Below are 15,381 nucleotides of genomic sequence, written 5' to 3' on the forward strand. Positions count from 1 at the left end.
CTCAACAGTAGCAAAACAACAAGATGGCAATAGAGCATGTTGCAGGAGCGGAGAGGAAACATCCATGTCTGTATTGACAGGGACGAAGAGGGAAGGGTGGGGTGGGGTGGGGTGTGGTGTTAAAGCGTGTACGTGTTGCACAAGCAAAGAGGGGACATCCATGTCTGTATTGACAGGGACAGGGTGGGGGGTGGGGGGTGTTAAAGCGTGTACGTGTGCAGCGGGGGTAATGGATGCTGGTACTTTATGTGTGCACAGATAACATACAGCAGATATATACGGGGAGGTGTGAATGCAGTGCTGCAGGGTGAGAGAGGAAGCATCTAACATTGTTGTTAAACCCACTGGATGAGGAAGCAAAGGTGTGAACCACTGCGATGTCAGCCGCATCTCTCTCTCTCTACCTCCCGGCTGTCTCTCCGGTCGCTTCCTTCCTCCATAGGAGCTACAGTAGCTCTGCGTTGGGGTTATTGTCGGGGTTATTGCGGTATCTCCACGGGGAACGGCATTCTGGGAGCCTGGGTTTATCAGTGCAATGAGCGGTTGTTGCCGCGTGTCTCCCGCACAACACTGACGGCTCCTTTTGTTCACAAGCTGCTGCAGAGCAAACATTCATTTGTTGCCTGGCTAGGTTGCATATTGACGCCTCGAATCTTTCATTATCAACGTTTGCCTGTGTTCATATGCTGCGCAACGTGTGTGCGTGTTGGTGGGTGTGAGTGTGTGTTTGTGAGTGTAGGTGTGTGTGTATATGTGTGCGCACGCTTGTGTGTGTGTATTTTGGTCTCACCTGAACCTGACGTCCGTCGCTCCCTTTCCTTATGCGCCTGCATCTGATGCTGTTCCATCATCCTAAAAGATGAACAGCAAACACCTCATACGACATGCCAAGGTGTTTTTATTATGCCAATATTATCGTCTCAGTTTAGATGTAAGCCATATAACCATAACAATTACTTCCTTCTTTCAACACCAACATAAAGGGGAAACAGATCAACATTAGATAAAGATAAGATAGACTTTAAAGGTAGAATCTGTAATGTCATCAAACGGTGACCTCTAGGCATGATCACAGCATGATACTGTGCTTTGTTTACAGTTTCAGTTTTTATCTGATCTGTACTTCTGGCCACACCTCACATTCTACAAAGAGAGGTCTGGAGAAATTCACAGTATAATCAGTTCATAATCACTCCAACCCACATGTCAGACCAAAACGAAAAAGTAAACGAAGCGCAATACCAAGCGGGGCTCTTTTGCCTAGAGTTTGACAGCATTACAGATTCTACCTTTAACTGTCTTCATGAGGAAATGTGTCTTGGACTGCAAAAAAAGAAAAAAATCGCATAATACAACAGTAGAAATACAAAAATACAATAGTAGAAATCAACATCAATAAAAAGAACATATCAACATCTTGAAGAGGTTTGATTAAATGATTACTGTTTTGAACGACACATTCAAACAATAATCAAACCGATTATTCATTTTTTTAATTCACAAATTATGCTATAAATCTAAGAAAGGCTGTTCAGAGACCCTGTTTCTTTCTCTCCATCGTTCCCTGTTACACTCTGGTCGGCGCCGGTGGAACACACACACTCACACACGCGCGCACACACACACACGCACGTGCGCACACACACACACTCTTAGTACATCCCATGCACACACATAGGGCCTACAGCTGTCGGACAGAGGCCTGACATGGGGTTGACCTTTGCTTCAACGACACCATAATACACTTAATACACTACTTACTAACAACTCATCATCATTATCATTATCATTATCATTAGGACTTCCTAACCAGGCATCCTGACACACAAAACAATGTATACACTTATGGTGGTCTATTTTGGAGCTGAAGATGTTGACGTCAAGGAAGGCTGATTGCATCAACACAGATGTCCTCCCTGGAGAGCACCAGGCAATCCTGCTTCCAGTTGATGTCATGACTTTTTGTACTGAGAAATAGTTTTTACATTTGAAGAATCTAAGTAAACTTTGATATAAGACATTTTTGTGTGGCATCTCTCATTGAATCTCATGAATCTCGTGAATCTCAACCCATATAATCTGTTTTTCATAATAAATATAGGAGGATCCACAATCTATATCAACATCTATATGCCACTGAATTCAACCTGGAAGGTTTTCCATCAACTGCTCTACAGCCTCCGGGTCGAGGAGTTCCTCTTCCAGCCACTAGAGTGGACCATTAGCCATTAATCTCAAGATGCGTTCAGTGACGACAGCTCTCTACTTTCGTTTTGATTAATGTTGTCATCTAAAAATACTATTCGTCATATGAAAGTTCAGAGTTTAGGAATAGAAACTGCAGTCCTCTTATCTTTTATTTTAAAAACCTTTCTCCGGACACACACACACACACACACACACACACACACACACACACACACACACACACACACACACACACACACACACACACACACACACTTCAAGTTAGTGACTGGTGAGAGCGGTTCTCTTACCTCCTCTGTGCCTCACCATCGTCTGAGGAAGGACCATTTTGGCGTTGGACAACTGGACCTGAGACAGAGATAGAAAACATATAGAGATTAGAGACATTAAAAATCGACCACTAAAACGATAGAAAATGGTGCCAAGTGGAAACATCCGCCATCGTCTGTGTGTCAAACACACACCGACATCAAGCAGAATAACTCCCCTTTATCTACTGATGACTTTTTCCAATTCTTCTACCAAAGTACATGGGAAGCAGATGAGTAGCAGCGCTTCTGTCTCACATTTCATTGACCAGCTGTAACTGAGAGAGGGAGGAGATAGATAGATGGTTGGGTGGATGGATAGATATAAAAGAAGATGAAAAAAGAGAGAGTTGCACCTCAGGCTGGATGACGCATGACATTTGATCTCACCTCAATTTATTGAATTAACCGACTGTCAATCAGAGGGTTGGTCTCTCTCTCTCTCTCTCTCTCTCTCTCTCTCTCTTTCACGGCAGAGGCAACCATGCAAGGTGCCAACCTGCACATCGGGAGCAATTAGGGGTTAAGTGTCTTGCTCAAGGACACATCGACATGCTGCCCGGGAGGAGCGGGAATCGAACCGGGAACCTCCGGATTACCAGACGAGGGCAGGAGATAGGTCAATTGAGATAGGTCAATTGATTCCGATATGCTAGGCAAAAAGTGTATGCAACTATGCATCATAAAATCCGGCTATTTCCAATCCAATTCTGACAATAAATCTCCTTAATTGGACCATGACTGAGCAAGGTTCTTTTTCTGGACGTTCCGGGTCGACTGCAGCTTTCCCGGCTGTGAATCAAAGCAACGGAGCAACCAAGCAACACTCAAAAAATTTCCTCAAGACCGTTTATGTCTTATTTAAACGACATATTTTGTGGCTTTGGCAGTGTTGTTCCTCTGCAGCGTTTGAATTACAGCTGGACGGCTTCAACCAACGTGAGTGCCCAGAAAAACACATCTTGCGGTTCAATCTGCAAGAATTTGGTCGTGATCGATACAATACTGATGGCAGAGGGTATAAAGCGATGTCTAGGTTGAAAATTACTAATATTATAGGTATATATAACTTTGATGAGACTGATTCAGTCTGCAATAATCTAACATATGCAAAACCTTACACAAGTTCACAGCTTTATACCTACAATACATATAAACAATACATTAAAATAAACACAAAATGTATTATGCCTTGATCACTTTTGTCCAATGATCCCAAACTAATGGTCTAGTAGTCTATCCTAGTCAGTGATACAAATGGCTCTGATGGGTTAGTCCAGTGTTTCTCAAAGTGGGGGGCGCAGAGGCATGACAGGGGGGGCCTTGAGATTTATTAATTTTTTTTTTTTTTTTATTTTTTTATTACAGAAAATTACCACTAAAGTGCTATCTGTTGCAGCTGCACTGTTCTCCATGAAAATACCATTTCTCAAAATCTGAAAATCATTATTTAATAAAACACAGAAAAGGATCACCAAGTTACTCTGGATAAAAAAAACCTTTACAGACAACATTGAGACAAAGCTTCCTGACACATCTCCATCCAAACTCTTGGAAGAACTCTTTGAAATCTCATCTGATACCACCTAGAGAGCTAGTTTCAGAGTGTGGTGCTGAGTACCAAGTATCTCATCTCATGGCCCACCAAGTATCTCATGATGCAGCAGTTAAGGTGTTGATACCATTCAGCACCACATGCAGTATCTGTGTGAAGCTGGCTTTTCATCCAGGACAGCTCTGAAAACAAAATATAGGGCCAATTTGAAAGGTCACGATATTGGTGTTATTTCAATAAATTTAAACATGGCCCATTTCATGACTATTTTGTTGGGGCGAGGGGGGGGGGGCAAAATATTTTGGTCCGCCAAAGGGGGGCCTGACAGAAAAAGTTTGAGAAGCACTGGGTTAGTCTGTGTCGTCCGATGCCTGAACTAATCTTTCTGCAGCGAAGAAGTGCTATCAGTTCACCTCTACGAGCCTCAGGTCTTTTTACACCACTAACCACCACCCATTTCCAGCACCACCCACTCCCAGCACCACCCACTTCCAGCACCACCCACTCCCAGCACCACCCACTTCCAGCACCACCCACTCCCAGCACCACCCACTCCCAGCACCACCCACTCCCAACACCACCCACTTCCAACACCACCCACTTCCAGCACCACCCACTTCCAACACCACCCACTTCCAACACCACCCACTTCCAGCACCACCCACTTCCAACACCACCCACTTCCAACACCACCCACTCCCAACACCACCCACTCCCAGCACCACCCACTTCCAGCACCACCCACTCCCAGCACCACCCACTTCCAACACCACCCACTCCCAACACCACCCACTTCCAACACCACCCACTCCCAGCACCACCTACTTCCAACACCACCCATTTCCAACACCACCCACTCCCAGCACCACCCACTTCCAACACCACCCACTTCCAGCACCACCCACTTCCAACACCACCCACTCCCAGCACCACCTACTTCCAACACCACCCATTTCCAACACCACCCACTCCCAGCACCACCCACTTCCAACACCACCCACTTCCAGCACCACCCACTTCCAACACCACCCACTTCCAACACCACCCACTTCCAACACCACCCACTTCCAACACCACCCACTTCCAACACCACCCACTTCCAGCACCACCCACTCCCAGCACCACCCACTCCCAGCACCACCCACTCCCAACACCACCCACTCCCAGCACCACCCACTCCCAACACCACCCACTCCCAGCACCACCCACTCCCAGCACCACCCACTCCCAGCTCCTTCCTTACAATCTGTCTCCAATTTCTCCATGCTACATTGTATGCAATTTTAATATCTGTTAATATATGCAAATAATGCAACAGAGATTTGCATACTAAAAGCACCAACACTTGAAGTATGGAGTGGGTGGTTGCTATGTGATTGTTTCAATCCCATAATTCTTTGCGCCAGTCATTCCCAGTGCCATTTTTGTTTCTGGGTCAGCAAAAATTTACCAAACAAACAGAGAAAACGACATATACCATCCACATAAGCATAATCTGTGTGACAATATATCCTGCTGATTGCACAGCTAGCAAGTCAAAACAGTTGTGACTGTATTTTCTTCTTCTACTATTACAACCGTCTACTTCCACCTGGGTGCACAGGTCCTCCAAGTATGTAGTATGTAGTATGCAGTATGTTGTATGTAGTATATAGTATGTTGTATGTAGTATACAGCACTCCTTCCCCCGTTCTCTAGCTATTATCTTCCTCATTCCCTATGATCTTATTTCCTCCATCTCTCCAGTACCTCTCTCACTTCCCTATGCACCCTTCCCCCTCCAGCTGACTCCTGTTTCATTGATTCTCTCTCTCCCTCTCCCATAATCCCTCGTTCACCCCCCCCCCCCTCCTTCCTCCAGTGAGCAGCCGTATGTATCATACCCTGATAATGAGCAGTTCTGCTTCTCTTTTTTTCCTTCTCTCCCTCCCTCCTCCATCATGCTCTCCTTCTCTCCGTCTACCACAATGTTTTCATCTCATTTTCATTAGTGGATGTCTTTCACAGTAGGGGGCTGTTTTCCTGTTTTAGATTCAGATTCACGGGCCATCAGGTTACAGTAAGCAGCGTGTGTAATCAGGTCACATTAACGAGAGATTCATGTGTTTCTTGCCTCAGTTTGAAGAGGTTCATGAACAACTTCAACCCTTCAGTCAGCAGGCACACAGGAGGCAGCCGTTAAGTTATTTTTAACAACAATTAACAACTAATTTGACACAGTTACTGTGGTGAGAATAAGGAGAGGGCTGGTGTCTAATGAAAGAGCAGAGCGCAGCAGGCAGCACACAGAGCCTCGGAGGGCCAGACAAGCTGTTCAGATTCCATTTACCATCTAATGGCCTCAACATGATGCCAACCACAAGGATCCCAACAGGTAGCAGCACAACAGCACAGATCCAACCTGAGTGGAATGAACAGAATGGAATCAAGTAGCAGGGCAGCACTGGAGAGCGCAGTGGAAAGATCTGGATCCAATCATCAAAACAATTACGTACCCAAGGCCAAGACACTAATGAAGGATGAGTATTAATCATAGTAAAACCGCGATAGTGTGTGAAAGACAGTTGTTACAATGCAAAAATAATGAATTATTCATTAAGGCCCAAGTTGTAGTCCTCCTCGTGGCATTTAGAGCTCTGAGGGAGACTGTTTTGTCAAAAACCATGGCTTTAATAAATATTTTTTGCATGGAGGCTGCTTGCGAGTGTGCAACGACTTTCGCTCACACTATTGAATAGTGATTTGACACAACGGCCATCAAATGAGGATCTCCTGGTGGAGAGAGGCAAAGTCCCTCCCCTTCCGCTAACCACCTATTCCAGGAAGAAATATGTACGGTAGTCAATGGCGAGAGACAAATACTGTTTTTATCTCGTTTGAGTTGTGCCATGAATTACACATAATGAAGTTTGTAAATTTAAAAGATAATCTAGTTAAGTCAAGAAAGTTGATTGACAAGCAAGTTGGTCAATGTTAGGTAACATTATCAATATCTTTTGATGCTATACCATAACGTTAGCTATAGCTGACAATTACACGTACAAAATTTACAAACATCAAATGTGTAATTCATGGCACAATTCAAACGGGATCAAAACATGTTCACTACTGTTCATATCCTTTCCGAAACAAGGTCCCATGGTGATGCAGCGGAAGGGGAGGGGCTTCACCTCTCTATAGCTGTGATGACTTCCTCTCTGTGCTGCTCGTCCTGTCCACCTATAAAAGGCACAGAGATCAGCATTCAGGTAAACAAACCCCCAACCGAGCAGCGGAGGAGGACACAACCCCTGCTGAGTGGGTGAGTCAGGGTCCCTATTCTGAGACATTAGGGTCCCTATTCTGAGACGTCTATAAAGGGGTAACATCAGGGGGAGTACTTATCACATATCCAGAATACCACCCATTAAACCTCAACGCCCACTTGGACACTAAGAACACCCACGGGTGATATTTCCGTTCAGCACGTGTTCCTGAGTATGGGGGGGGAGGCGGGCGGGGCATTGGAGGGTATTGGGGGGTAGGTTGGTAGTCGACATCATGACAGACTTATATAATGTTGCGGCAGATCTGAAAGTTTTTAGCTTTATGTTTATATTCATGTTTTGCTTTGTTTTGCTCTTTTTAATAAGCCTCATAAGCCTATATAGGCTGCACATCCTCATGCTGCATGACACAAAATAAAACACTAACTAACTAACTAACTAACTAACTAACTAACTAACTAACTAACTAACTAACTAACTAACCAACCAACCAACCGGAGAAGGTGGTAAAGGCGACTCTGAACAGTCGTAGCGTTATGAGAAGCATCATAAATACAGGGCAGGGGCTCACAGGAGCTGCTGATTTTAATATCTGGCCTGGCATCGTCACGGCAACGTTTCATCCTGCTGCTGGTGACTTGTTTTAGAGGAGCTCTTTTGTTTTGCTACATGAGAGAGAGAGAGAGAGAGAGAGAGAGAGAGAGAGAGTGGGAGGGAGACAGAGAGAGAGAGAAATAAGAGAGAAAGGGAGAGAGAGAGAAGAGAAAAATAGAGAGATGCCTGGAAGACATCTTGTTTTCCTCCTCCTATGACTCTGAACTCCACTCGTTATTAGCTAGATAATTATCTGCTCCACTGGCACAACAACTACACACAAAATTTAGCAAACATGATGTTGCTAAACAGCACAGAGATTCACTACCTTAGCGAGGACAAAGAGGAGCTAGTGTTACGCAACTGTGTGCTTATCAAAGCATCTCAAAGTAGCAGCGTTGATGTAGAAGAATAGGTTTTAATGTTCAATGTTCATAATTAACGAGATAAATAGGCAGCTGATCAGTGATCAGTGAATAACATCCTTATTTGAGGGATTTGGTACAGGCTTTGTGCTCTGGTGCCAATATGGCACTGTGGTTATATTAATTTGATGGTGGCAGTAGGATTTTGGTGCATAAACATGAATAACCCTAAACAAACATTCAAGAATATGAAGACATAACATTCAGTATCGTCAATCCCAGTCAAGGCCATGATTAAAGAGGTGTGTGTACATCAACAGCCAGTATCACATGCTGCAACATCAACATAAACATCAACACAACACAACAAGTCCAGTGTCACTTTTACCGTTCAGTCAGTCAAATATGCTAATTTAAAAACCAACCTGTGAGGCCAAAACAAAGCACACCATTCGCTCATAAACAAAACTGGTGTTATTGCAAAACCACCCATGGATCTCTGCCAGTCATTACTTGATCAGAACCAACTGTTGTGTAATACAAAATATCACATGGTTGTAAAAGAGGGGGGGGGGGGTAAGTGCATTTAAAATAGCTCAAAAGATAATGTTTCAGTGCCAGTCATTCTGTACAGATTGCAGTGATGGCCTCTTGGAAGGGTTGACTTGAGTGACAGCAGTCAGTGTGTAAAAAAGATGTTGGAAGAGTTGACTTGAGTGACAGCAGTCAGTGTGTAAAAAAGATGTTGGAAGAGTTGACTTGAGTGACAGCAGTCAGTGTGTAGAAAAGATGTTGGAAGAGTTGACTTGAGTGACAGCAGTCAGTGTGTAGAAAAGATGTTGGAAGAGTTGACTTGAGTGACAGCAGTCAGTGTGTAAAAAAGATGTTGGAAGAGTTGACTTGAGTGACAGCAGTCAGTGTGTAAAAAAGATGTTGGAAGAGTTGACTTGAGTGACAGCAGTCAGTGTGTAGAAAAGATGTTGGAAGAGTTGACTTGAGTGACAGCAGTCAGTGTGTAAAAAAGATGTTGGAAGAGTTGACTTGAGTGACAGCAGTCAGTGTGTAGAAAAGATCTTGGAAGACGCTTCTTTTTGGATCGATACACTAAAACTGCAGCGATTACCCATAAACCATTTCAGCTAAGCGCGTTCATTAAACAAATCGACTCCCTTCCAACTGCACAGTAAAATCCTTTTGGATGAACGACCGACTTAACGCAAAATTATACCACACTGCTGAATTTCTTTAACACCAAGCTTTAAAACTGTATGCTGGCGATTGGGAGTCTTAATAACACAACCTGAGGTTATCATCCACACCTCACAGTCCATCTGCACATGTTAATGAGGTGGATGTGTGAAGTAGGCAATTATCATCCTGTGGTGTTTTATGCTGTGTGTGTGTGTGTGTGCGTTTGTATTGCTGACATATGAGGATGTTGCTATGGTAAAGGTGGAAGAAGTGTGAGCCCTGGGGAGGGGAGGACCTGATCAGGCCTGTAACACACAGCATGACCGGCCCAGGAGACCAGCCGTCTGTCTCTCTCTCACACAAAACACATGCTGAAATAATGATTACCCAATTGCTAACAATCCCCCAAGAGGCACGCACACGCGCACACACACACACACACACACACACACACACACACACACACACACACACACACACACACACACACACACACACACACACACACACACACACACACACACACAAAATGTCAGCTTCATTGTGCAATAATATATTGTATCTCAATCCCCCCCCCCCCACGCACTGTGTCCAGTAGGGGGCAGTACAATACAGACAGGCAGGAAATCTGCTCCTCTTGCCACACCTTAGGCCAGAAGCACCTTGTAGAATTAATCAAGGACCACAATGGAAAAGAGCTATTCTCGAAGTCAACTTCCTGTCTGTTGTTGCTAGGCAACTGCGGCGTGGGGGAAACCCTGGGTACATTGTGTACGGTTCATTTAGTGCAGAAACGGATCGGAAAAGCGGCAAATTAAACACAATCAAGGGTAATTTTCTTCAGTGCATCACAATGCCAAAGAGCTGCTGTGTTACGCTTTGTACTAATAACATAATCAAAAATCCAAATAGAAAGTTTTATATAATACCAGTTGAGGCATCACGGATAGCTGGCGGCTATCAAGAGGGCACATGTAGACTCAGACGGGAGAGTCGATCAAAGCAGACCCTGGCCCCCAAGTCAAATCATACGTATGTCTGCTCTACCCATTTCATAACAGGTGAGAATAAGGAACAAATATGTATATCGTAAATTAAGTTTTATTGGCTGTGAGGCTGTAAACAGCAGAGAAATGTTAGCTGCTAGCTACGTCACCATATAACGTTAGTCCATTCTCTTCAAGTAGCCTACATGCCTTTTTTTTCGGCTTAGAATCACCAGAAAGGCTTTCGAAATAGTGAAATGCCATGTTGGCCTCAATATTTTCAAAACAAATTATATGAAAAGGTTATGAAATGAACAAGAATGTGATAAAATATGTAATTAAAACGGAGCTCAACGCATACATTTGATCGTAGAAATCCGTTTGTTTTCCACCATACCAAGATGGCGGCGGTCTCGTGACATCAGAGTGTCTTCGAGAATAAAGGCTTGAATTAACTAGTGCATAAAAAAACAATACCTACAAGCCAGTGAGGTGGCTGAAAACCGGTTAGAACGTAATTGACGTGTCCGACTGTGGCTACTCGTCAGATCAAAGACAGAATGTCCACAAGGTCCATTACGATAATACTCAGCAGTGTACTATTTATTTACACCAAACAATTACCACATGCACATTTTGCATGTAATATAAAGTAAACGGTAACCTTGCACAACAAACGATAAACGAAAACGCCATTGCAAACAATGGTCAAAAACTGTATACTCTTGCCGGATACACACACCTGCATGCCATCAGTCCCATACTCATTAAGTAGCCAGGTAAGCCACCTACTGGTCAGTCTGAACTGCTGCCATGAACCCAACTTCATAGGTATGGCATGGAATGGTACATACACAATGTATACGAATACAGAAATGCAAACAAAATAAATGGAATATGAAATATGGCACTAAACCAACAACTTGGCTCTAACACAAGATCTAGGGCTTTATTGTGTTTTATCCTTTTGATCAATATTCTTTGTATTGTATTGCACAATCCTTGTTTTATTGCTTCAATAAAGACATCAATCAATCAAAATCAAATCTCAGTCAGGAATGACATCTATTACCATAACATGTCCATTTTTGGATAATCTCAACCGATATCCTCAGTTCTGGTTACCATGTAGGTATTACTATATATACTGTATATATATATACAGTATATACCGAGAGGCAGCGCTGGGAGTGGTATTTTGTCAACTACTGTCTGAGTGTGTAGAGACAGTGCCTACATTTGGTTTATCATTTGAAAATGAACCCCCCCCCTACACTACACCCCTGCCTATAGGGTTAGGGGTAGCTTATAGGCACCATATCTAGGTCAGCCACACAAAGCTTCAACATCAAGCTCCTCCTTACAGAAACAGACAAAAGACAGTTCACATCCCAGAAAGAGGCAAAACTCCCAGGGAAATATTTTGACACCATGACAGTATACCAACCATGACAGCCAGCATTCAAAATGGGAATGCCACCCGTTTTAAGGATTCTAAAGAGTCTTTGAGAATTCCTTTGCCTAGTTCAGTCAGTATCTGTGAACCTGTCACCCTCTCCTAAAGCTAGGACTCAGAGGATGAACCCTCCTATCTGTGACGTCTCTGGGGTGTAAAATCTGGGGCTGCTCCATAGACAATGGGCCTCATGGATGAACATTCTCTTAAATATCTCTCAAGAAAAGTGTGTGAGAAAGCGTTGTCAGATTCATGAAGCATTCTTAACCCCACCCCCCCACTGTTCTTAGAAACGTATCAATGCCAGCTGCTCTTAAATTGATATGCTCATGGACGTGTGTTTGCTATCAATGTAACGCATGTCCCAACAACACCATATAAGGTCAGTTGTTGTGTCGTGTCGCAAGACACACAGAAGAGGAATTTCACTTGATGGCCCAAGTTATTCCATCTCCCAACACGCCATTTAAAAAGAACAAGTGCTGCTGTCTGAACTGCCGTCTGAGCTGCTGTCTGTCTGAACTGCTGTCTGAACTGCTGTCTGAGCTGCTGTCTGTCTGAACTGCTGTCTGAACTACCGTCTGATCTGCTGTCTGTCTGAACTGCTGTCTGAACTGCTGTCTGAACTGCTGTCTGTCTGAACTGCTGTCTGAACTGCTGTCTGTCTGAACTGCTGTCTGAACTGTTGTCTGAGCTGCTGTCTGTCTGAACTGCTCTTTGAGCTGCTGTCTAGACTGTTGTCTGAACTGCTGTCTGGACTGTTGTCTGAACTGTTGTCTGAACTGCTGTCTGAACTGTTGTCTGTCTGAACTGTTGTCTGTCTGAACTGTTGTCTGTCTGAATTGCTGTCAGAACTGTTGTCTGAACTGCTGTCTGAATTGCTGTCAGAACTGTTGTCTGAACTGCTGTCTGAATTGCTATCAGAACTGTTGTCTGAACTGCTGTCTGAATTGCTGTCAGAACTGTTGTCTGAACTGTTGTCTGAATTGCTGTCAGAACTGTTGTCTGAACTGTTGTCTGAATTGCTGTCTGAACTGTTGTCTGAACTGCTGTCTGAATTGCTGTCAGAACTGCTGTCTGAACTGTTGTCTGAACTGTTGTCTGTCTGAACTGCTGTCTGAACTGCTGTCTGAACTGTTGTTTGAACTGCTGTCTGAACTGCTGTCTGAATTGCTGTCTGAGCTGCTCTCTGAGCTGCTCTCTGAACTGCTGTCTGAACTGAAGACCAAAACCGAGAGCATACTTTCCCAGTGACATCAAAGGACCGATACTACATGAGTGGCAAAATAACTTCTTAGTCGCTATATTTTAATTTAAATTGAAAAACAATGGTTGGACATGATACTGCACTACAAGAGATGTAAGTGAGTGCCAGTCGATCATAACAGCAACGGGATGGGGACAGGATGAAGGCTCCATCTATCACATGGGTTAAAGATCTGGCAGTAGGCTGTAATAGAAGTGATGCTGTACAGTGATCAAAACTGACCTCCACCCTGACGGCAATATATTCTAAAATCAAGCATCCTTTTGTACCTCATTCCCAAAGGCTACCCAATAAAGTATCCAAACAAATAGGCTTATTACCAACACATTATTTTTTGTCAAGGATTTAAGCCACAATCACTATCATGTTCACAATCATATATTATCAATCACTATAGCCTATATTATGCCTTTTTTGTTTATACATAATCTAAATGCAGTATTGCTCTATTTGCATGTATCTATTTGTATGTAATGATACATAAGTTCACCAATATTTAAAACGAGTGTTTCCCAAAAAAAAGCGTGGTTGAGCAACAGGACCACTGTGCGTATATCGGTACGACAGGTCTGCAGCACTCTTACATTTCGATCGTACCAACAAACAAATCCAAAACCGCTCCTACGCACACTTTAAGATCATATCTGCACGCACACGCGGTTCTTATGACCCTCGTCAAACGAGGGTTATACTCTAGCGTCGCTAGAAGGTCTGAACCAAGGACCCAGTACTTACTGAGGGTGATGATGGTGGAGGACACCCTCCTGAGAACCCCCGGGGACATCTCTGGAGTCAGCATGGTGAGACAGACACTCTCTCCTGCTCCTCTGGGTCTACTAGTACTCCCGCTCGCCCCCTAGCCTCTCTCCTGCTCCTCTGGGTCTACTAGTACTCCCGCTCGCCCCCTAGCCTCTCTCCTGCTCCTCTGGGTCTACTAGTACTCCCACTCGCCCCCTAGCCTCTCTCCTGCTCCTCTGGGTCTACTAGTACTCCCGCTCGCCCCCTAGCCTCTCTCCTGCTCCTCTGGGTCTACTAGTACTCCCGCTCGCCCCCTAGCCTCTCTCCTGCTCCTCTGAGTCTACTAGTACTCCCGCTCGCCCCCTAGCCTCTCTCCTGCTCCTCTGGGTCTACTAGTACTCCCGCTCGCCCCCTCTCTCCTGCTCCTCTGGGTCTACTAGTACTCCCGCTCGCCCCCTCTCTCCTGCTCCTCTGGGTCTACTAGTACTCCCACTCGCCCCCTAGCCTCTCTCCTGCTCCTCTGGGTCTACTAGTACTCCCGCTCGCCCCCTAGCCTCCCTCCTGCTCCTCTGGGTCTACTAGTACTCCCGCTCGCCCCCTAGCCTCTCTCCTGCTCCTCTGGGTCTACTAGTACTCCCGCTCGCCCCCTAGCCTCTCTCCTGCTCCTCTGGGTCTACTAGTACTCCCGCTCGCCCCCTAGCCTCTCTCCTGCTCCTCTGGGTCTACTAGTACTCCCGCTCGCCCCCTAGCCTCCCTCCTGCTCCTCTGGGTCTACTAGTACTCCCGCTCACCCCCTAGCCTCTCTCCTGCTCCTCTGGGTCTACTAGTACTCCCGCTCGCCCCCTAGCCTCTCTCCTGCTCCTCTGGGTCTACTAGTACTCCCGCTCGCCCCCTAGCCTCTCTCCTGCTCCTCTGGGTCTACTAGTACTCCCGCTCGCCCCCTAGCCTCTCTCCTGCTCCTCTGGGTCTACTAGTACTCCCGCTCGCTCCCTAGCCAGTATTAGACCACCTTGTGCAGAAGTAGGACTAGTGTATAAGCGGCAGGCTGTGCCGGGAATAGTTGAAGCGTATAGTTATCCAACAGCAGCGACAATAGGGACGTCCTCCGGTGCAGACGCTGTGATACAAGTGGACGCAGGTGAGTTCTGTAGGCTGGAGAGCCCATGCGTTCCGGGGCCAGCGACACCTTTGGCTTGAGAGAGGCCCATGATACCACATCCAAATGTTCCCAAAAGAGAGGAGAAGCACCATGTGCCCATGGCGGGGTAAGACAGGAAGGCTCCATGGGGTATTTTAGCCAGGGGCCACACACCAATAGGAGCGCTAGAGTGACGGAATGGGATGTCATTGGAGCCACACAAGTCGCACACATGTCATGTACCTTCTTTCTCTATTACACACACTCACACAAAACACACACACACGCGTGCACACACACACACACACA

General features: G+C 45.2%; 1 protein-coding gene across 1 annotated transcript in view; it reads right to left on the reverse strand.

The window, feature by feature from the left end:
• Positions 1-15,381, reverse strand: part of evla (Enah/Vasp-like a) — a gene marked incomplete at its 5' end in the record, with an annotated part of 84,201 nt that overhangs the window by 10,211 nt on the left and 58,609 nt on the right. The window contains 2 exons of the mRNA XM_084309372.1: positions 791-852; positions 2,499-2,556. Of these exons, the coding sequence (XP_084165498.1) occupies positions 791-852; positions 2,499-2,556 (120 nt within the window). The remainder of the gene's footprint in view (positions 1-790; positions 853-2,498; positions 2,557-15,381) is intronic.

The sequence above is a fragment of the Notolepis coatsorum genome, assembly GCF_963971535.1.
Source record: "Notolepis coatsorum genome assembly, chromosome: 3".
In the NCBI taxonomy this organism is placed as follows: Eukaryota; Metazoa; Chordata; class Actinopteri; order Aulopiformes; family Paralepididae; genus Notolepis; species Notolepis coatsorum.